Source organism: Acomys minous (genome assembly GCF_964271855.1).
Source record: "Acomys minous genome assembly, chromosome: 10".
Taxonomy (NCBI): domain Eukaryota; kingdom Metazoa; phylum Chordata; class Mammalia; order Rodentia; family Muridae; genus Acomys; species Acomys minous.
In genome coordinates, this window is record NC_140491.1 from 32,137,387 (window position 1) to 32,158,844 (window position 21,458).

The 21,458-nt window shown below is 52.0% G+C and overlaps 1 protein-coding gene across 4 annotated transcripts in view; it reads left to right on the forward strand.

The window, feature by feature from the left end:
- The window catches only part of SORCS2 (sortilin related VPS10 domain containing receptor 2), a 438,679-nt gene extending 418,717 nt beyond the window's left edge, over positions 1-19,962 (forward strand). For 3 of the 4 annotated variants that reach the window (XM_084797455.1, XM_084797456.1, XM_084797453.1), the window contains exons 18-27: positions 954-1,125; positions 5,212-5,398; positions 7,602-7,735; positions 8,824-8,947; positions 10,228-10,340; positions 11,234-11,359; positions 12,614-12,713; positions 13,204-13,306; positions 15,647-15,753; positions 17,727-19,962. In XM_084797455.1, the coding sequence (XP_084653581.1) occupies positions 954-1,125; positions 5,212-5,398; positions 7,602-7,735; positions 8,824-8,947; positions 10,228-10,340; positions 11,234-11,359; positions 12,614-12,713; positions 13,204-13,306; positions 15,647-15,753; positions 17,727-17,791 (1,231 nt within the window). In that variant the 3' untranslated portion in view covers positions 17,792-19,962. The remainder of the gene's footprint in view (positions 1-953; positions 1,126-5,211; positions 5,399-7,601; positions 7,736-8,823; positions 8,948-10,227; positions 10,341-11,233; positions 11,360-12,613; positions 12,714-13,203; positions 13,307-15,646; positions 15,754-17,726) is intronic. The other variant, XM_084797454.1, reaches the window with a different exon arrangement.
- Positions 19,963-21,458: the final 1,496 nt, after the last annotated feature.

Genomic DNA, 21,458 nt, shown 5'->3' on the forward strand with positions numbered 1-21,458 from the left:
CATAGCGTCTGTGAGCTGACAGGCTCTGTGCAATGGGTGCATTCCCTAATTCTTTGTAAGGGATTCCTTATTACTTACCATGGAAAGCTGGAAGAACCAGAGGGCCAGGAACTGAACGCTTTAGCCTTGGCAGTATGTAGCCTGACATCTATCAGTTATCCAACCCCTACCCATTTACCCATGCATCCATCCATCCATATATCCACCCACCCTTTCATCCACCCATCCTTCATCAATCTATCTACCCATTCTTCTGTCCCCACAAAAACCCATCTTTGTATAGTCATCTACTCTTTTTTGTTTGTTTGTTTGTTTGTTTGGAGTTTTGTTTTGTTTTCCAAGACAGGGTTTCTCTGTGTAGCCTTGGCTGTCCTGGACTCGCATTGTAGACCAGGCTGGCCTTGAACTCACAAGGATCCACCTGCCTCTGCCTCCCAAGTGCTGGAATTAAAGGTGTGCGCCACCACCGCCCAGCTATAGTCATTTGATACAGGTTCTGGCTGACACTTCAGATAAGAATCGCTGCCTGCCAAACCCTGGTAGGGCTGCCAAAGTGACCCCTGTGCCCCTGTTGGATGAGTGGATGGACATATGGGTAGTGGATGGGTGACTCCATCTCAAGAAGAGTAACATGCTTATGGCCACCCAGAAGCCATGGCCCAGGCCCATCTCAACCACTCTGTCCTCCAGCAAGCTCTCAGCAAGACCTTGAATCTAGACTGTCTCCTTCTATCGCCCCTTAGCCAAAAAACAAATCAAAACAAACAAACAGCAACATTTATTATTACTGCTCTCAGCTATAAAACGGGCAGAAGCAACTATGAGGAATCATGGGGCACAGGCAGTAAGTGGGGCTGTAGAGGTTGGAGCCGTGAGTTACCTCGGGAGAGGAGACCGTCCCTACCCACCAAACCACTGTCTGCTCTGGATCTGAACCTCCCTCATCCACCCAGGTACCGGAAGGTGGTGTCCAATGTGTGTGAAGGTGGTGTGGACCTGCAGCAGAGCCCAGTGCAGCTGCAGTGCCCCCTCACAGCACCCCGGGGTCTGCAGGTGAGCATCCGTGGAGAGGCAGTGGCTGTACGGCCAAGAGAAGATGTGCTTTTTATGGTGCGACAGGAACAGGTGAGCATCACCCCGGACTATCACTGGAAGGGCAGTTCCAGCCAGGCACCCGAGGGTGAGACTCCGGATGGATTGGAGTATGGCCACAGAGGCCAGCCTGCCCCTGAGGGTGGGACCACAGGACCAAAGTTGGCCTCTTGGTTCAGACGAGCATTTGAGATGAAACAGAACAAGAACAAGTCTGTGTCAGAAGTCAGCAGGAAATGCACTCCACATCACACGTGTATGAATATGTGAGTGCACGCGTGTATGAATGCGCGTGTATGTGTGATCTTGTGTTTATCACACATTGATATAAAACTAATTCACCCCCATAGGTGGCACTAAACTTATTTTATTGATTTCTTTCTCCTAATGCTGAGGATCGAACCCAGGGCCTTGGGCAAACCAGAGAAGCATTTTTCTACTGAGCCACACCCCCAGGCCAATACTAGAGCAACTTTGAACCTCTAATTATGTTATTGATTTAGTTGATCTGGAATCCAAACAAAAGCATGAAGTTTTTTTTTTAACAGCTTATAATCACAATCCGGAGAGAACTCTTTCTGTGCGTATATGGGGATAGATATAAATACAAGTTTATATATATGCACACACAAATATATATTTTTCTCCACCCAGTCTCCCACTCATTCTATTTTTACTTCAGAACAAGTGTTACATTTTCTTCTGATTTTAAAAATAATATATGCTCATTGTAGTATACTTAGGAAACACATTTATATATATAAACACCATGGACACAAATATCACCCAAAATCCTTTTCCCCAAGGGAACTGTTAACTTCTCTGTCTCCCTTTGGTTCCTGTAAACTTAATAGTTTATGAGACACATCCCTGTGTCTCTCTTGACAGAAAGCAGCCGATGGTCCCTGCAAGATACTTAAAAATGGCCATTGAGAAAACATTCCGAAAACTTAAAGGCAGTGGGAGAGCCCGTTCTCCCCCAGGATTTATGGCAGTCTCCATTCACATGTCAACAGGAGTTCAGATCCTCAGCTAACATGACCGTGCATGCTGTACTCAGCATCCTTTAAAAGGTGTCTGGCTTTAGAAGTACAGACCTGGTCCCCTGAAAACAGGGAAACTGAGGCTATGGAGGGCTCAGACCAGCCACACTAAGCACCTGCGCATCAGGCATCGTGACAGGCACTTCCTGTTGGAATTGCAATCTTGCACTGTGCACCCAAGCAGCTTATATTATAGATGCAGAAACTGAGGCATGGGCAGTGAAGTCACTCTCTCAATGCTATGTGATAAAAAGAGTCATAGATGTCCTTGTGTCCTCTGGAGACCTCTGGACTCTCAAGCAAACAAGTCTGTGGCCCCCAGCCCTCCAATCACTCACACACACACACACACACACACACACACACACACACACACACACACACAAACACACACACACCCCTCCCTCCCAGGTCCTCTTGCTGACTGATACAGCCCTAAGAATTTGAGCCATCAGACAGCCCTGCCTCAGGGCTGTGTATCTCTGTCTGTGTTGGGACAATGGGAGGACAGAGGCCCTGGTCAGCCTGGGGCCTCCCTGGACTCTCAGACAGACTCAGGGAAAGGCTCTCAAATTCCTGGCTAGATATCTTGGAAAGATGGCCATATGCTGCCCCCTAGAGTTTGATACTAGAAACTACAGCACATCTGCAGGTAGGAGCCTCTGCTGGGTCTGGAGGACAAGAGGACACAGAGCATCTTTGGGACCCTTGCTGGGCTGTTTGTCAGGCTCAGGCTGGAATGGGCAGAGTTGAGGGGAGCAACACAAAGAGGCCTTGACATAGAGGTTACTGGGCAACCTGCGCCTGGGAGGGAAGGGGGTAAGAACATGGGACTGAGGGTGGGCGTCTACACACTTACATTGTGACACTGGCTCCCGTACACACTCATACATACTTATAGGCACCATGTGCACTCCTTCACTACATACATCCTACTCTTACACATCACTGGATGTGAAAACAGGGCTGGCTGCGAGGAGCCTGGGTTTTCTGAGTATCTAAGAATTCACAGCATTGGGGGAGGGAGGCCAGGGACAGACCCATAGACACCTGCCTGTGCTTGACAGGTGCAGAACAGACTGGTGGGGATGCTGTCTCTCCATCCAGCAACTGCCCTCCCCCCACCGCCACAGACTTCAGACAACCCAAAATAGACCACACACCTGCGTTAGGAATGGAACAGTGTAAACTTTTAGAACCCACATCAAAGCTAGCCCAGAAGCAGAGGCTGGGGATCCTCAGCACAAATGAGGCTCCAGGCCACAAGATGACACCTTGATATGTCAATGACATCTAGATTTGGAGCCAGGAAAACTGCTGAGAAGATGAAGGCAGCTACAGACAGGAAGGCAGCTGTGCAAGAACCCCCAGGCTCTGCAGTTTTTTAAATGGGAAAGAAACATGAGGAGACAGTGGACATAGCGGGCTGCACATAAGCTCACAGGGAGATGTACAGGAGCGCATGCGCTCTGAAGGATGGGGGCTTTAAACCCAGAGCCAGACACCTACTTCTAAGTGCTACCCAGAACTCTTCCCTTCATAGGGTTGAATTGGGTGTGGACGTTCCCCTTGCTCCTCACCTAGCCCTGCCAGGAGAGCCATGGGCAGAGAGCCCACCTTCAGAGCCTGGGTGCCGGAAAGCCTCAGTCTTGCAACCTGTAAAATGGACACACGAAGCACCATCTATGCGGGGTTCTGGGACTGCCTTATAAAAGCCTCAGGCAGCTTCCGGGCATTCTGGGAGCCCCTTGGCTCAAGAACACACTTTCCAGGGCCTACCTCTGTGTCCCCACAGCCCGCTCCTGGTGCCCAAATCACCATGGTTTTCTCTTCAAGTCTCCTACCCTGTGGTTTCTTGCACTCCGTGCCCCATGTGACCCCCTCTCAATGACCTGAATCTGAAGGCTTATTTTAAATGTCCATTTCAGAGGGTCCCTACAGACATGGATTTTGGGTGACTCCATTCAGGCCAGCATAGCATATCCATAGAGAAAATTAAATAAACCCAGGCAGTCATGGCACAGATCTTTTTTTAAATTTAAATTTGTTTATTCACTTCATATCCCAATCATATCCCCTATAGTCCTCTCTTCCTGGTCCCACCCTCCATCTCTGGTCCCCATAAACTCCCCCCTCCCTCTCAGAAAAGGGGAGCTCCCTCCCACCTACCCATCCCAGCACATTAAGTCTCATTAGGACTGAGCGCATCCTGTACCACAATGGCCTGGCAAGGCAGCCCCAGGGGGAGGTGGTCAAAAAACATACAAGAAAGTCTTTGTCAGAAACAGCCCCCACTCCCCTTACTAGGGGACCCACATGAAGACTACCTATGGGTGACATGTATCTTTAATCCCAGCTCTTGGAAGGGAGGCAGAGGCAGGCAGGTCTTTGTGAATTCGAGGCCAGCCTGGTCCACAGAGTGAATGCCAGGACAGCCAGGACAGACAGAGAAGCCCTGTCTCAAAAACAAACAAAGAAAATTAAATGAACATCATTTACATACAAGTGCCCTTGGCTTTTGAGGTCTGGAGGGTATGGGCTAGGAAAACTGCTGATGGCAAGTTTGGGGTGACCAGGCTGGAGGGGAAGAGGGCTGGGAACACAGGCAGACAGGGGAGAGAAACTTGGATAGGGATGCAGGAACTCCAGCTCAGAGTCAGCCAGCAGCTTGTGCTCCTCCTTGCCCGCTCCACGCAGCTGAGCCTCATTCCTGGCATGTTGAGAGACTGGGTTTTCTTTGTTATGTTTCCCTGAAGAGACCTCATGCTAAACATCCTCCACCTGCATGTGACACTCCACTTTCCTTCCCAGTTCCATGGCCTGCCTCAGGCTCGGGGTTCCCCCTGGACCCCACACAGCCTTTAAAGTACCTCTCTGAAATCACCCATGGGTGTTCTGTTCTAAAGGAGACCCCGGCTTTGGTCCCATGAGCTGTCTCCCAGCTCAGCCCACTGCAGGCTGAAGCCCTAACAGCAGAGACAACCTACTCTCTGTGTCTTCACGGAGCCTCCATCTGAGGGAAAGAGAGGCGTGCCCGAGAGGCACTCCTGAGTGACCCTGTGGTATCTCCCTACAGGGTGATGTCCTGACCACTAAATATCAGGTGGATCTTGGGGATGGCTTCAAGGCCATGTACGTGAACCTCACGCTGACGGGCGAGCCCATCCGACACCACTATGAGAACCCTGGCATCTACCGAGTATCTGTCAGGGCCGAGAACATGGCAGGCCATGACGAGGCTGTGCTCTTTGTCCAGGTCAACTGTAAGTCCGCTACTCCTTCTCTTGTGAAACAGAGAGCCAGGGCTTTGGGGGAAGCACAGGGAGTCTTGTAGGGTTGCTACAGGTCCTCGGGACACTGAGGCCATGAACAGAAAGGTAGGTGGGCTGACCTCAGACCTGGTCCCAATGGTCTTCACAGAAGTAATGGTGAGGGTGGTGATAGTGGCTGCAGTCATGGTGATGCAAGGGATAGTTAACGATGCTAGTAATGGTGGAGGTGACGCCGTAGGTGGGGATGATGATGGCAGTGATGGAGGTAATGAAAGTGGTGCTGGCAATGATGGTGATGGTAATGGTGGTGATAATGGTTGTAATATTGGTGGTGGTGATGTTACAGTTGTGTTGATGATGGTAGTGGTTACAGCAGCGGTGGCAATGATGTTGGGGATGATTGTAATGATGATGATGGTGGTGGTGATAACGGCGATGGTGGTGATGATGATGGGAGCCATAGTGGTAATGAGTGTGGTGATGATAGTGACGATGGTAGTAATACTGGTGGTGACTGAATTAGCTATTTTTGAGCCGCTGTGATTGTAATGCCTGACAGAAGCTCCTTAAGAGAGAACGATTTATTTTGGCTCTCGGTGTCATGGGGCTTGTGTCTACCAAAGGGAGGAAGGCGTGACATCATTCATAGCAATAGCAGCATATAGGGCTCAGGGGCTCCTCACGTCACAGTAGTTCAGGAAGCAGAGAATGTGTGTTAACCCTGGAAGGTCGGCTTCTGGTGGTCTGCTTCCAGTAGCTAGTCCCACCTCTACACAGGTTCCACAGCCTCCCTAAAGAATGTCTCCAGATAGGAAACCAAACTAAAACCACGAACCTAAGGGGTGGGACATCTTAGATTTGACCCATAATATTCTAGCTCTGGCCCCCAGAAGCTCACAGTGTACATCTCTAATGTAAAATGCATTCAGTATCACTTTATGGATCACCATGGTCTTAAAAGTTCCAATGCTGTTTAAAAGTCTAAGCCCAGAGGCTCCATTCAGACCCCACAGAAACCTCTTAGTGGTCCTTCCTCTCTACAGTGAGCATTCCCCCCCCCTAAAAACAGAAGAAAGGGGAACAGCAAGAAAAGATTTGATCAAAACAAGCCTGAAGCGCAGCATGGAGTCCCATAGCTCTGTGTAGAACCCGCAGCATGTGGGGGCATCGTGGGCTTGGACGGCCGTGCCCACATCCTTCCCATGTCAGCATTCTCTCACACAGGCTCCATTCACTGCCTGCAGACACCCCATGTTCCTGCATCCTATGCTGGGGTCTCCCATCAATCCTAGGCCTCACCCTGGAGGCTTCATGAATTGGCCTGTCAAGGTCTCCCTGCAGGGAATTTGACCCCACCGTGCACACATTGCCTGGCTTAACAAACTTCCTTTATAATCTGAGTGCAAGCGTCTGTGACCCTATAATTCTTGCCTCCTGCATGCCTGAAAAGCCAGTACTGCTTTCCCAGATGCTTTCCATAAAACAGTACCAATGACTTCAACCTGCACAGCCAGATTTAGTGAAAGAAGCAACCCCACGTACCTGCTACCGGTTTACTGTGTTTGTGACCTTTGCTTCTCTGGGACCACAATACCTGACAGGAAGAACGTGAGCGAGTGGGGAGAGGTTTACTTTGTTTGAGAATTACAGGGGGTTGCATGACGGTGGGGCAGCACAATGGAGTTCATGGCGAGGGAGTATACCATAGTGAAACAGGGATTTCTGTTAGGGGACAGACACGACTATTATCCAGGGAACAAGCATTTCGAATATGAACCTGCAGAGACAGTTTAGATCCAAACCTTAGCATTGTTGGTGAGGATGGGGAGGGTGAGTAGTGATAACTATGATAGGTCGTGGTGAGTGGTCATAGTGATTGATGATGATGATGATGATGATGATGATGATGATGATGATGATAGTGGTGGTGGTAATGGATGTGGGGGTGGATGGATATAGGGATGCTGATGGTGATTGTGGTGGTGATGGTGATGATGGGATGTACTGAGTAGTGATGGTTTGGTAGTGGTGGTGATGATGGTTGTGGTGGTGGTGATGACCATGGTGGTGACGGTAGTGATGTGATGGCGGTGATGGTATCAATGAATTTGATGGGGGCAGAGACTAACAAGTAGCCACTGAAAAGTCCTGTGCCTTTCTGTCCCTTAACCCTGAACTTTTGGGGACTCTTCAGCTCCCTTGCAGGCCCTCTACCTTGAGGTAGTCCCTGTCATTGGCATCAACCAGGAGGTGAACCTCACAGCCGTACTGTTACCACTGAACCCCAACCTCACTGTCTTCTACTGGTGGATCGGCCACAGCTTGCAGGTGCGCCCTACACCCCTTCTCAGCCCCCGCTCCCATAGGTTGCTATCTGGTGTGTCAGGTGGGGCAGTGCTTTGTCCCTGGAACCCGCCATCAAGATACAGTGTAGGACCATTGAAAGGGACTAGCCCTAGGTTTCCTTCACTCAATGCCCACCCTGAGCATCTGTGTGGGGTCCATCTGAAAAGCTCCTGGACAGTCCTGTGAAAGACATGGGATAGAGTAGTGGACGGGAAGTTTGGGTGTGACATGTGTCAAAGGAGGGCTTGGGGGAGGCTTTCTTCAGAGGAGTGGTATTGAACTTGGGCTCACTCTGTGAGCTGTGTTATACACTGTGGTCCATGGAAAGCCATGAGCAGTTCTTGAACTGGAGACATGATAAAGTAGCAAAGCATGTGATGAGGGGTCAAGACTGTCCATCCCTGAGACCTATGGAGGGCCATTCTTTACTCACTCAGGATGCAGTAGCCCTGTGCCTCCACAGGAGCCCTGATACAGAGGGCTAAGAGAAGGGAGGGGCTTCAAGTACAGGGTCATGCCGCTTCGGATGGGAGGCTTCTAGAAAAATCAGGACTCTGGGTTTGAGGTTCTGTTGTAGCCTTGCCACCTGTATGCCCCCAAGCCCCATCTCACCATTTATATATATATGGCATGGCCTGACCTGTAGCCCAGGTGATGTCACCACCCATCCGTGATGAGGGTGGCTTCCTCCTGCCACTGGGTGGAGTCTAAGCTCCTGCTGGGGCGTAACTGTGGTCAGGACAGTGAACAGAGCTGAGATGGGACACAAAGTCTGGCCTGTGGCTGCCTAGCAGACAACCAAAAGGCTCTATAGGAGGCCACAGGCAGCCTCTAAATTCTAGAGTCTAGAAGGATGTGCCATGCTATGGAGGCAGGGCATGTTCCCAGTCCAGCTTAGAGCCAGAGCATTCTAGTCCCTCCCCCTACACCCCCTGGACACTTCCAGTGCACATGCCTGCAGCTACCCACTTGTTGATGAGAACCAGGACCCCAGTGTGCCCCTGACAGTAGACCAAGGGCCTATCATGCTCCATCCTGCCAGAGAGACCTGACCCTGCTTGTGCCCACAGCCTCTCCTTTCCTTGGACAACTCAGTGACAACGAGGTTTACGGACGCTGGAGACGTGCGTGTGACAGTGCAGGCTGCTTGTGGGAACTCAGTGCTGCAGGACTCCAAGGTCGTCCGTGTGCTGGGTGAGTTGTCCCCGGCTCCCTACACAGGCCAGCACGAGTGCACAGCTGTGGAAGGCCCCTTCACTCCTGGGCGGCCCTAGGTTGCAGAGAGGAGTCCAGGTGAATTCTGGTTCTGTGACTGGCTATGTGGCCTTACTGAAGTGTCCCATACTCTCTGGCCCCAGTTTCCTCCCTCTATAAAGTGAAGTGCCTCATGAGACTAGTGAGCCTATTGCTCAGAGATTTAACAAGAGCAAGTGAGCTTCTGTGTTGCCACCTCTATGGCCCTCTCTGCTCACATCCACTACTCTAAGGATGGTCCATAAGAGGACCTGGGGATGGTGATCACTTATCTGAGCTCTCTGAGACTGTCAGACCTTACTTAGTACATGCGTCTGGAGGAGGAGGGGTTCTCCCAGTGCACGTTACCCCTTCAACACACCTGAAGCTCATTCATCTTAGGAATGTCCTCTACCGTGAACCATAGCCATCAATCGCGTTAGGGGCCTGCAGGCTGAGGGATGAGGCTGCCTTGAGCTGGTCCTCCCTTCACTGTGGACCTGGGACTGCCCACATCATAGGATGTTGGGTCACAGTTCACAAAACACCATCCCCCTCATCCCTCTGCCCAACAGAGCTGTTTCCCACTCTGTAAGAGAGAAAGGGGAAGCCAGTGAGGGTGAGAGTTTGGTGCTAGGGCTCCTGTGTCTCTAGAACAGAGCTGAAGGCCCTGAGGAATGGAATGAGATGTGGCCTCTGATCTTATGAGGACTCTTTTTTTTAAATATAATTTATTTTTATTTTATGCATTGGTGTTTTGCCTGCATATGTGTCTTTGTGAGGGTGTCAGTTGGAGTTATAGACAGTTGTGAGCTGCCTTGTGGGTGCTGGGAATTGAGCCCAGGTCCTCTGTAAGAGCAGTCAGTGCTCTTAACCACTGTGCCATCTCTCCAGCCCCCTCATGAGGACTCTTAATCTGATGGGGTGACCATTTGAGTTGAAGTCCATGGGTCCTTGAGGAAGTAGATGACATCAGAGGACATGCACTCCTGTGTTTTGAGGAGCAGATCTCATGGAGTGGATGCATACAGTGCTATGCCCCCTCACAACTTGATGGCCACTGTTGTCATCAGCATATGTCAGGCTCTGAGGTACACAAGAGGAGGGTTCTTATCTTCCAAACACAGAACCAGGGCCATAGGGATAGAGGTGGGGCTATCTGGACCTTCTGGCATGTGCTGCCTTGAACAGGGTCTCAGCCATACTCTAGACCTCACAGGATCCACTCTCTCCTCTTTCAGATCAGTTCCAGGTGGTGCCTCTGCAGTTCTCCAGGGACCTGGATACCTTTAACCCCAACACACCTGAATGGAGAGAGGATGTGGGGCTGGTTGTCACTCGGCTTCTCTCCAAGGTACCCTGTGGCTTGGGCTTCAATTCTATCCTGAACCATGGTGTGGTTTGTGGGCTGAGGAATGAGGGTAGGACAAGGCTGGGGGCTGCTTGGGAAGTGGTGGGTTATTGCTAGACATCTCAAAGGGATGGACACTTTTATAAACAGCCAAAACACTGTAAGTTCCCTTCCTCTGGTGGGTGAGAGCTTTTAAGGCCACCACCAGTTCCCGTGTGTGTGTGTGTGTGTGTGTGTGTGTGTGTGTGTGTGTGTGTGTGTGTATGTTCTATACTCTATCTTTCTCCTGAGAAAGAGAAGGAAACATGGATGATCACAAAGGCCATGCATTGTAGTGGGCAATGGGATACCTAAGTCCCCATACCCCCAGAAAGACAAAGGCTAGCCCTCTAGCTCCATCTAAAACTACCACAGACAGAAACCTACTCTAACCACACTTTCTTCATCCTGTGAATGTGCTGATGAAACTATGAGTATTAAAGGATGGGCAGGAGTTTAGCTCCCAGTATATGGTGTAGGACTCTCAGGAGGCAGGGAGCTGCCTAGGATCTGCACTTGGCAAGCTAGGGGCTGTACAGGTGTATGGTTAGAGCTGGGGAGCAGGAAGGAGCAGACAGAAGGAGTCAGCATGGCCTCATGCCACCTCAAGAACAGGGCACAATAGACTGCTCTAGGCTCAGGATGAGGAAATGCTTGCAAAGACAGGCCTGGGCAGATGGAGTGGCATTAAGGTCATATCCAGAACCCACAAGGTGCTAAGGGTTAGGCATGTAGATCAGAACAGGGGACCAGGACATACCTAGGCCAGGAAGGGAGAGCAGATCTTGCTGGGAATTTAGCCTGTGGCAAAGGGTGGGGAAAAGAAAAGGACCCAAGTGTTCTACCTGTCCTCACAGGAGACCAGCATCCCAGAGGAGCTGCTAGTGACTGTGGTAAAGCCAGGACTGCCCACCATAGCAGACCTGTATGTACTTCTGCCTCCTCCCAGGCCCACAAGGAAGAGGAGCCTCACAAGTGACAAGGTATGTCCACTGGCCCTTTCCTCCATGCACAATAGGTCTGGGTGGCTGAGGGCCCAGGTGGGGTCACTCCTGACAACCACATCTCTGTGGAACATGACTTAAAGGTTTACTTCTTACTGTAATGCTGTCTGACCCAAGGTACCACCATCTGCCTGTGACTCCACACTAGACAGCATCCAAGGTTAGTGAGATAGGCAGCTTCTAGCAGGAGGAGGCCAGACCAGCTTGTGTGGATGGTCTCCACTCTCTCACAGCATTGTCTGGAGTTGCCATGTGACCTCAGCCTCACTACCAGGAGTACTGGTACACACAGTGGGAAACCCCGGAGCCTCAGGCTACAGGGAAAACCAGAATTCATCTTAGGAATCCTAGTACATCCTCCATGAGGTGCCTTGACAGTGGCCACCTTGGAGACTGTCATCTGAGAGGCCCCCAAATGCCGAGTATCAAGTAGTCTTTGGAACAACAGGCTTCACTCTGAAGGTGAAGATAAGTTCATAGGGACAGCGGTTTAGCTAGCCAGGCATCAAGAGGTCACAGGCTGACCACCCCCCATGTATAGGAGCCTGTTTACTCTGCACCTATATGAGTATCCAGAGTGCAAATGGAGGCAAAGCCTTCTCTCCTCCAAAGGCTGGGGTTCTGTCTGTCATAGCTTCTGGCTCTGACCCAGTGGACTTAGCTAAGGTCAGAATCCCAGAGACATAGCCACGTGGAAATGCATGTCAGAGGGAACAACTGAGTCCCCATACTGGACTCTGGACAAGTGACTGTAGGGATGACATAAGGATGATGAGGCCTGGGCGGGCTCTGAGGTGTACTGTGAGCCTCACCTGTTGGCCATGTTACAAAGATCTTGAGCATGGCATTGTGCTCCCCCACAGAATCCCCTAATCCAGCACCCGTACCCCAGGACTCCCCTCATAGGTGGGGTACCCTGCCCTGCCTCATTTTTGTGACCTTTCACTTCTGGGAAGCCTCACTGACCGTGGTCAGGGTGGGGGCTCCTGGAGTACTCCAAGCCTTCCACCCCCACACACGGAAACCTGGGTCTTCTGTCTGTTCTGCACTGGAACGAGAGCTTGCAGATGGCAGGGCTGCCTGCGCCGTCAGTGACTCCTAGTGAAGCCAGCTGCTGGGCTCTCAGGCCTTTCCCTGATGAGAACACGGAGCATCAGACAGTATCCCTTCTCAGCACCAAGGGACTCTCCAGGACTCCTGGCCCCAGGACTCTCCTGCCTTCTTTGCTTTCAGAGACTGGCAGCTGTGCAGCAGGCACTGAGTTCTCATAGGATCAGTTTTATCCTTCGAGGAGGGCTGCGTATCCTGGTGGACCTGAGAGACACGGATGCAGGTGACGGACATGGCTTGGGTCCTCCCTGGGGCAGGGTGGGCATGGGCACAGGCCAATGGATATTGAACGTGACTATAGGATTCGAGCAGGCCTTTATTTAACTGCCAGTGGCCCTTCTGGCTGGGGCATCTCTGGATAGATGCACCAACCCCTACACAGCCAGCCCCGAGTCTCACCATCTGGCATGGCCTGTATGGAAACAGCCACAACAACCATCAGGAACCTTCCAAGGCACTCAAAATGAGTACAGAAGAGGGATGCTGTTCCCCTCTGAAGGAAAGCCAGCCAAAATGAACCCTACTTATAGTAGGACTTTGTCAGGATGGGAGGCCAATCCTCCAAGGCCATGTGCCATGTTCTTAACCTTCACAACCTGCTGTATAATCAACCACATGGGCCAGGCCTGATGGACAACATGAAGTAGGCTCATCCAGGCCCAGTCTGGGGACAACCAGCCTGCAGCTTCTCCTCTTGCGCCTCTACCTTGTAGGTCCTCAGAGGCCAGCTGGCAGTGGTGGCTACTGGGCTGTGGTGGTCCTCTTTGTCATCGGGCTCTTTGCAGTGGGAGCATTCATCCTCTACAAGTTCAAAAGGTAAGGCCTCCTGGCAGCCTTGACATGTGGCAAGCAGCTCATGGCCTCAGAGGTGGTGGCTTCCACAGGCCACGGGAGCAAGTGGTGTGAGTGTTCCCTGTACTGGTGACCAGGAAATTCGCAGGCTCCCTTCTGCTCAGCCTGGTCTTCTGCACAGGCTCAGAGCATCTTCTTCACTCCCCCTCCCCAGAGGGGGATTCTGTTTGCCCTACAGATAAGGATGCGAGGCCCAGGGAGACACAGTACCAAGTCCAAGGCTGGTGGGGCAGGATTGACTTGTATCTCTGCCTCGTGGCTTCTCACACCGCAACTGTGGCTGCCCCAGGGGCTCCCAGTGACCTAACAGCACCAGCGACTATGGAGGGTAGAGCATGCTGGTAGACCATGTACCTCCTATACAGAGCTTCAATGCTCTCTTCCCTCAGTGGCCTGTCCTCACAGTGATCATGGGATAGCTCCAGGAGTGATGGAGACAGCTATGTCCCTCATCTGCTATGTCAGTGTGCGGAGTGGGGCTGAGTGCTGGCAGAGCTCAGAGCCCTGTTTATAGGCTCCACTCGGAGGCAGCTCTGGGGTGGTGGCTATGGAAAGGCACAGGCCATTCTACAGACACAACTACAAGGAGGCTGGCGATAAACATGGTGGTGCTGCCTGGAGGCAGACAACTAGCAAACCCCACTGTGAAACCCACCTGGATTCAAGGTCCCATGCCTGCTATTTGTAACTTTCCAGCAGGGACACCCTTGGAACACTTTCACTATTAGCCAGTGTAACAAGACCCCAGTCACTTCTGCCCCCTAGCATCCTTCAGACCGCACGGCCGGGACCTGTCTATGTGGCAAGCAGGCCTTCAGGTGGCCTAGTGCTGAACATACCTCAGAGATCTCGCCAGATGCTGCCTTGCCATGGGCCCACCTCAGATGAAGGTGTTTCTCCCTCAGAGACATAGTGTCATTGTTCTATAAGAGGGGATGCAAGAGAGGAGACTGAGGAGGGGGAGGAAGAAAAAGAAGCCAGCTAGGCAGTATTCCTGCCTTGCTTAGCTCCAGGATGGTGCCACATGAGCCCTGGGTGGAGGGGTAAGTGACAGGACAAAGCCCTGGGTCCAGGAGTGACACCCATGGTCAAGCAGAGGGAGACTTCCGGATATCTGCATGGGTGGATGTCAGTATGAGTGTGGGTGCTCCTCTGGACTTGGTCCCATCCTGTGGGACATACAGGGCTGTGGGTGATTAGTTAGAGGGCAGCATGCTCGCCTAGGGTAGATGAAGCTGGTGCCTGTGGATGATGTGTCAGCCCCACCCTCGACTTCCCAAGGGTCCAGTGGTGCTTCCACACCCTGACCCCAGCATGCCGCATGTGGTACAGGTGGCCCAAAAGACAGGACACTGCCTGCCACGTGCCAAGAGGGGTAGAGGCCAGTGTGAGGCTGACCCAACATCCCCAGGGCCAAAGCCATCTTTCTGAACCAGCCCAGGCTTTGAGGTTGGAGGGGAGGGATATGTTGCTATAGAAACAGAGAGCTCAGACAGGGGCCAAATGCCCCTCCCACAAGATCCAAGCCACCCCTGGAGGGGGTGGTGAGGTGGGAGGAAGGCTGAGCATGGCAGAGGAATCCTGAGCAGTCAGTAGAGGGAGGGAGACTACAGAGTGCCCTGACTCTGTTCATCTGTCCTTTCATCCTTCTGGGCTTTAAGATCTGCCTCAGCAGCCAGGTGGGGGTGGAGCATCTCTGTAATCCCAGCACTAGGGAGGCAGAGGCAGGCGGATCGCTGTGAGTTCAAGGCCAGCCTGGTCTACAAAGCGAGTCCAGGATAGCCAAGGCTGCAGAGAGAAACCCTGTCTCCAAAAACAACAAACAAACAAATGTTCTCCGTCTCACTACTAGCAAAAGGTCTACTTCTCCCTGACTCTGTGCCCCTTGCAGGGCTGGCAAGATGGCCACTGGTCACTCAGGACTCTATAATGATAGGTAGGGCCACCCCCAACATCTAAGTCCATCACTTGAGTATCCCCTCCTGGTGGAGACCCCCAGGGGGTGTCTCTGAAGCCTTGTCTCTGAATGGGCCTAGGACCTTTCTGGCTTTAGTTAGAGTTAGCGGGGGCTATTCTCAACACAAAGGGCTATGTGCAATGTGCCTAGTCCTAGAGGGCAGACTGTACTCTGTCTCCCTCTCTGCTTCCCCTGGGGCCTGGACTAGAAAGCCAAGTCACAGAATGGAGGGTGGAGGGAACATGTTAAAGGGTGGACTCCCTGGGGCATGGTACTGTCTACACCTTGCCCCCACAAGTGACTTGGGACCAAGGGCTCATTCAGAGCTCAGCCGTATCTCCGGCCAGCAGGAAACGCCCAGGCAGGACAGTGTACGCCCAGATGCACAATGAGAAGGAACAGGAGATGACAAGTCCCGTGAGCCACAGTGAGGACGCCCAGAACGCCATGCAAGGTAAGAACCAGGGCGTGGTGACCCTGTCTGTCTTCACCACAGAAGTTTCCATCAGAGCCCAGGGGACACGGACCAGCCCAGCCCTACAAGACAGTCTCTCTGGGCCATGAGTCCTGGCACAGCAAAGATAAGGCCGCAGGTCTGTACTGGATGACGTCAGAGGCTGCAGGCTGAAGGCACTGCTCCTTGAAATGGTTTGTCAACTTGCACAGCCTACAGAGAGGCAGAAAGCTCCCTCACACGAGGGGAGCTTCCCACCCTCCCTCACAGTCCCCGTTAGCTGTTTATTGCAAGTGCAGAATTCGTAAGCATCATGTGCATGGACCTCCAGAATGGCTCTTCACAGTTTATGCAGGATTTTCACTAAGGTGAGGTTTCGTTCCTGCCATGCGCACAAGGAGAGGGCCATGCCTGCCACCTTGGCTGTGGTGGCCCTCCTCACCCCCAGCAATATCCGTATGTCATTCTCTTCACTCCGTGGCTCCTTAGCTGGAAGAGTGTCTAGGCTTAACCAGAGCCCTACTGCCCTGAATCTCCGTCCCACACAGGCCCTACTCATACCCCTTTGGTGGTAGTGGGCACCACAGTCTACTCACCCTCAGTGGCTGTGAGCATTCTGCTGGGATGTCTAACAGGAGTATGGCACACAGCAAGGCTTTGTCAGTTTAGCTGTGATGGTACAGCCATCTCCTTAAATACCACATGTATGCCAGTCTGTTGCTCCTCAGAGCTGTGATGGCTCCCACCTTGAGAATTAGTGAACCAGCAAGGTCTTGCATCACCCAGGGTGACACAACTACTTGTTGGTGCCTGACCTCGGATCACAACCAAGTCAGTGTGACCCCAAAGCCTGTATCCTCCAGGCTATGGGTAGCTTCCCCGACCCCTTCCAGTAGCTTCTCACATCTGCCAACCAAGAAGCATTTATCAGAGGACATATCTGCAGCCTCTGGGACTGAACCACCACCAGCGACTTACTAAGCACGTGGAAGGTCCTCACAGACCTCAGAACTTGGGTCACGGGGAGCCGCTGGTGCTGCCGTGCTTGCTGACGGGAAGCTGGAACTCAGCCTTTGAATTACTCATGACAAGAAAGAGCTGGAGGGAGCCAGTCCTGTGCACATAGCCCTGTGCCTTGCAGCGCTGAGCACTGCCCAGATAGCCAGGCGCTGCTCTCATGCAATGAAATCATAGCCTTCTCCAGGAGTGCATGGGGTCTCAGGACAACAGGGGCACGCTATCCCACAGCAACATGCTGTGAAGTTCCTAGCAACAGTATCAGAACACTGTTCATGGGGACCTTGGCATGCACCAGGCATTACTTATGGCAGTCCTTCTCTGTGGTGCCCTGGTGACTGATGTCACAGATTAGCTAGGGCCAGTGAGGTAGAAGCCCTTATGGAGAGTCACATGAATAGTTAGATACAGGCCCAGTAGTCAAATGCTGGCTCCCACTGCCTGGCTAGCGCCATTTGTTTTGTTCACACAGTAAGACAGGGAGACAGACTCTGAGGAAAACATCCCCTGTTCTTAGCATGCAGCCTACAGAGGGACATCTATTAACCTGTCTCTGACAAACATTGTGTTCCCTTTCTCCTCCTCTCGCCCCCCTATCTCCTTTCTTGCCTCCTGGTCTGTATTTCACACCACAGTGTTCTTTGACAAGACGGGGCAGAGCCTTAACCTTTCCTATACCCCCCTGCTGCCGATGCCAGGGGTAGCCCTCACGCAGGTCAGTGAGTGCCTAACTACACCGTCCCCTGGACCACTGCTTGTGGTGACACCAGGCACTTCCCTCCTGTCACCACCTAGGACACTCGAGACCCCACCCCCATCCTGCACCTAGCACTGGCTGAGGGGACCTCACGATGCCCATTGCATGTTGTCCCCATGTGCTGCTAAGGCCACCTGTGTTCCTGTGTGGTCTGTTTCCCACCACCCTCACTAATGGGCTGCACTCTTCTGTTCCCTAGGCAACCACTCAGGTGTGGTCCTGAGCATCAACTCTCGTGAGATGCATAGCTACCTGGTGGGCTGATGGCACCAGCTGGCCAGGACACTCTCCTCCTGCTTCCTCCATAGAGGGCGCAGGACCACAAGCGCAGCTGGAATGATGTCCCCCTCTGAGACCTGTGGAAAGGCCATCTCCTCTAGCTGTCCCCACTCAGAGGACAGACACCTCTCCCTGACAGCCCCAGCTGGCCCATGGGATCCTGGGGCAGCCGACTCATGACCCACTTGGACACAGGCCTGTGGTGCCACACGAAGTCCACATCCTTGACTCTGAGGCATCACAGTCCTTAGATCTGAACGCGCTGCCCTGGCCACTCCAACTTGCCACTGCAGTCCAGGCCTGGCTTCTCCTGCCTGGGGCTAGACTAGCTTGTTCCTGGGGTAAGCCTGCAGCCACTCCCAACTCAAGACTTGTAGATCTGCTCGGCCCCAGCACCACAGTCCCTGTCCGGGTAGAGGACCCCAGAGCCAGGAATTCAATAGGCCCTACCTACCCAGCGTTACCTTCCAGGCAGCCACTCTCTCCACTGAAGTATAAATACTTGCCCAGGTAGAGCTATGTGAGTTAGGGGCTCCTTCTTTTGGCTTTCTGTTTTCAAGGCCAGGCAATAGAAGCCATGTAAGTTCTGTCAGAATCCCACTCTCAGAAGCCCCCCCCCCCTTTTTTTTTCCAGGATTCCCAGAGCTGGGCCTAGAAGAGCAAAGATCTCTCTGGTTTTCTGTCAGGGCTATGGCGTAGGGGGCAAGAAAGGAAGGGACCCTTACATGCAGTTCCTGCTACAACCAGCAGGATGCGCTCTTCCACGGCTTCTAGGTGGATGACTCTGCCTCTGGCCAGGTTTGGACTCTACAAGAGTCTACAGGCCCCAGAAAGGAACATCAGGCTCTGATACATCAGGCTCTGAAGCCTCATGATTTGAGGGACCTATATAGAACCAACCAGAAGAGGTGTGGGAGGGCAGAATTACCTGGTAAAATAAAGTAGAGGACCCAGAGACTGGTGACCTTTTCAGGGTCTTAGAAAGAAAGCAGCAGAGGTGGGCCCCCCTGCAGTCACCTGTCGCTGTTCCACTGCCGAGTCAGGGACCCAGCACAGGTCGACACTGTGAGCTGGCACAATTCACCTTTTGCCTTGAAACCGAAGTCACTACTCCCTTCCCTTCCCCGCCCCCCTCCTCTTCCCTCCTCCCATCTCTAGACTCTTGCTGCCCCACCAGAGCCCAGGCTCGTTTGGAGCCAGGCCTGGGTATCTACACACCCACTGCTGCTACTTGGTGCACCCACCAGTTCTCCCTGGGGTAGAAATGTGGCTTGTGTAGGAGAAGAGGTCTAGGACAGAGCCTCACGCAGGACGGCTCCAGCCCTCCGTCCCTGTTAGGGCATGGGCTGGGTGTCCAGGCGCTTATATCACAGACAGGACCGCACAGACCAAGGCAGCTGTGTGGGGGCACAAAACTGATCTGTGGGCTTGTCCCAACTGCACCCCAACATCTCTCACTTCCTGCCACTCTCTGGGGCTCAGGGGTCCCTCCAGAGGTGACTGCAGGCCGTCCTCCTTGTGAGGGGCTGCAAACGGGAACCTAGTGTCAGTGAAGGCCATGACACTCTAAGACTTTTGCCCTTCACACCTTCTTGCTTTCTCAAAAGAAACCTAAGCAGGGACCTTTCCCCGTTAGTGTCCCACACCACTGTTTCCCAGCGTCACACAGAAGGAGATGCTTACACACCACACAGTCCCCACCAGGTCCAAGGTTAGCACGGAACCCCTGGACACCGCCCTCCACTTTAGCTCACCAGTGCCTGGGGTACCAGCTGTAGGTCTTAGCCTTCTGTGAGCACTCCGTGTCGCTCTCAAGGACACTCGGGTAGGCTTTCCCTAGCGATTTGGATTTGATGTTACTATTTCTATTTAGAACGTTTGGAGTGCATAGACCCAAGAGCCTCCCCTGTCTCATCTCCAGAACTGCAGGCAGCTATGCAGGCACAGGGTTTCCCTGCTTTCCAGCTGAGGTGCCATGTGTTGTACAGCCAGGGGTAAGAGCCCAGATGCTGCCAACTCAGGGGCTCACGCCACCCTCCACCCGACCTTGTGCGTACCTGGCATGTGGGCATAGCAGAGGTGATGAATTCTTTGTTTTTCCTTTCTTTAAAAAACAAACAAACAAACAATAAATCATTTGTGATGCTTTTAACAAAGATTAAGTCAGCACGGTCTGTCTGTGCCTTAGTGTGAAGATCTGCTTTATGTTTTAAGTGTACACACACCTCACACCACACATATTAAAACACACACCCGACATATACCAAACCAATAGGCCCTGTCCTACCTCAGTGTTAAGATATCATTCATGCTTACCTGTGCATACACAAACCACACATACCACGCCACACACACACACCACCCCCTCACACACCTTATCACATACACGCCACCCCACATACCACAACACAACACAACACATACCAAACAAACACGGTCCACATCTACCTTAGTGTGAAGGCGTGGTTAGCGCCTATCTGTATATACTCTGCACCACATGTAGCACAGCTCTCACTGCACGTATACCATACCACACACCATGCACCAGGGATAGTGTCCGTCTGGGGGATTTCTGAGTTCATCCCCTAGCCCAGACAGAGAGCTGAGCACCTGGGAAAGACACAAGAGCATGCTGTGGAGAGAGGAAGTACATTCCCTTGTGACTGTGGAGAAAGGAAATATATTCCCTTGTGAGGGGAGGGCTAAGGCTGGGAGTCCCTAAACAGACACTGACTTGGGTGTTTTCTAGGGCCCCTTGGTACTCCTCTTTCCTTATTGGTCTTGTTCAGAAACCTGTCTCTCAGGTTTTCCCACTGTTTCTTCTCACAATGGATTCTGGGAGCCAGAAGCTGCCTTCCCCAACAGCCTGCCTGCTTTTGATTCACTTGTTTGTCTGTGTCCCTCTAACTCTTGTCACTCCTCACCTCTCAGAGATGCACATCAAATGTTGTCGTGATCAGAGAGCAATGACTGCTCGGTTCAGGAGGCAGCGCCTAGGCAGGTGTCAGCCCAAGAGAGAGGATTCCATGTCCTCCCTGAACAAGAGAACAGGTGACTGGCTCCCCGCAGATATGCCTCAATGTCCCCTGAGACCTAGCTGACCTTGGACAGAGGAGGTGAGGGGGGACATTCCCCCTTTTAGTCCCTATGACCACAGCATTACTATAGGCTCCAAGGATGGTTATCGGTTACACCAGCCTATTGCTGTGAAATACTTGGATAAAACTTGAGCAAAACCCAAAATTTTAAATAAGCCTGGGTTAGACATCTGTTTTTGTTTTTTAAAGCCAGTCCTTGTAATTGTTACAGAATGTAGCCCAATAACTTGATTGATTTAAGCAGAGCCTTGAGCTTTGTCATTCTACATACATTATATACCATTCTCAGACCTTTATTGCTTAAGCCTTCCAGCCTTTTTTTCTACTCTGGGGGGGAAAAATACCAGCCATCTTTTGAAATGCAATAGCATTAACAGATTAGCACTCAACAAGCCCATCTGTGACAATCTTTTGCAAGTTGACACAGCCAGTGTCCTGTCAGTTATCTGGCTTAGAAGATGGCTAACAACTTGCTCTTAGTAAAAACGTGGTAGAATCCAAACTGCATATGTAATAAAATCATATTAAACAACCATGAAGCATCGCAAGTTCCC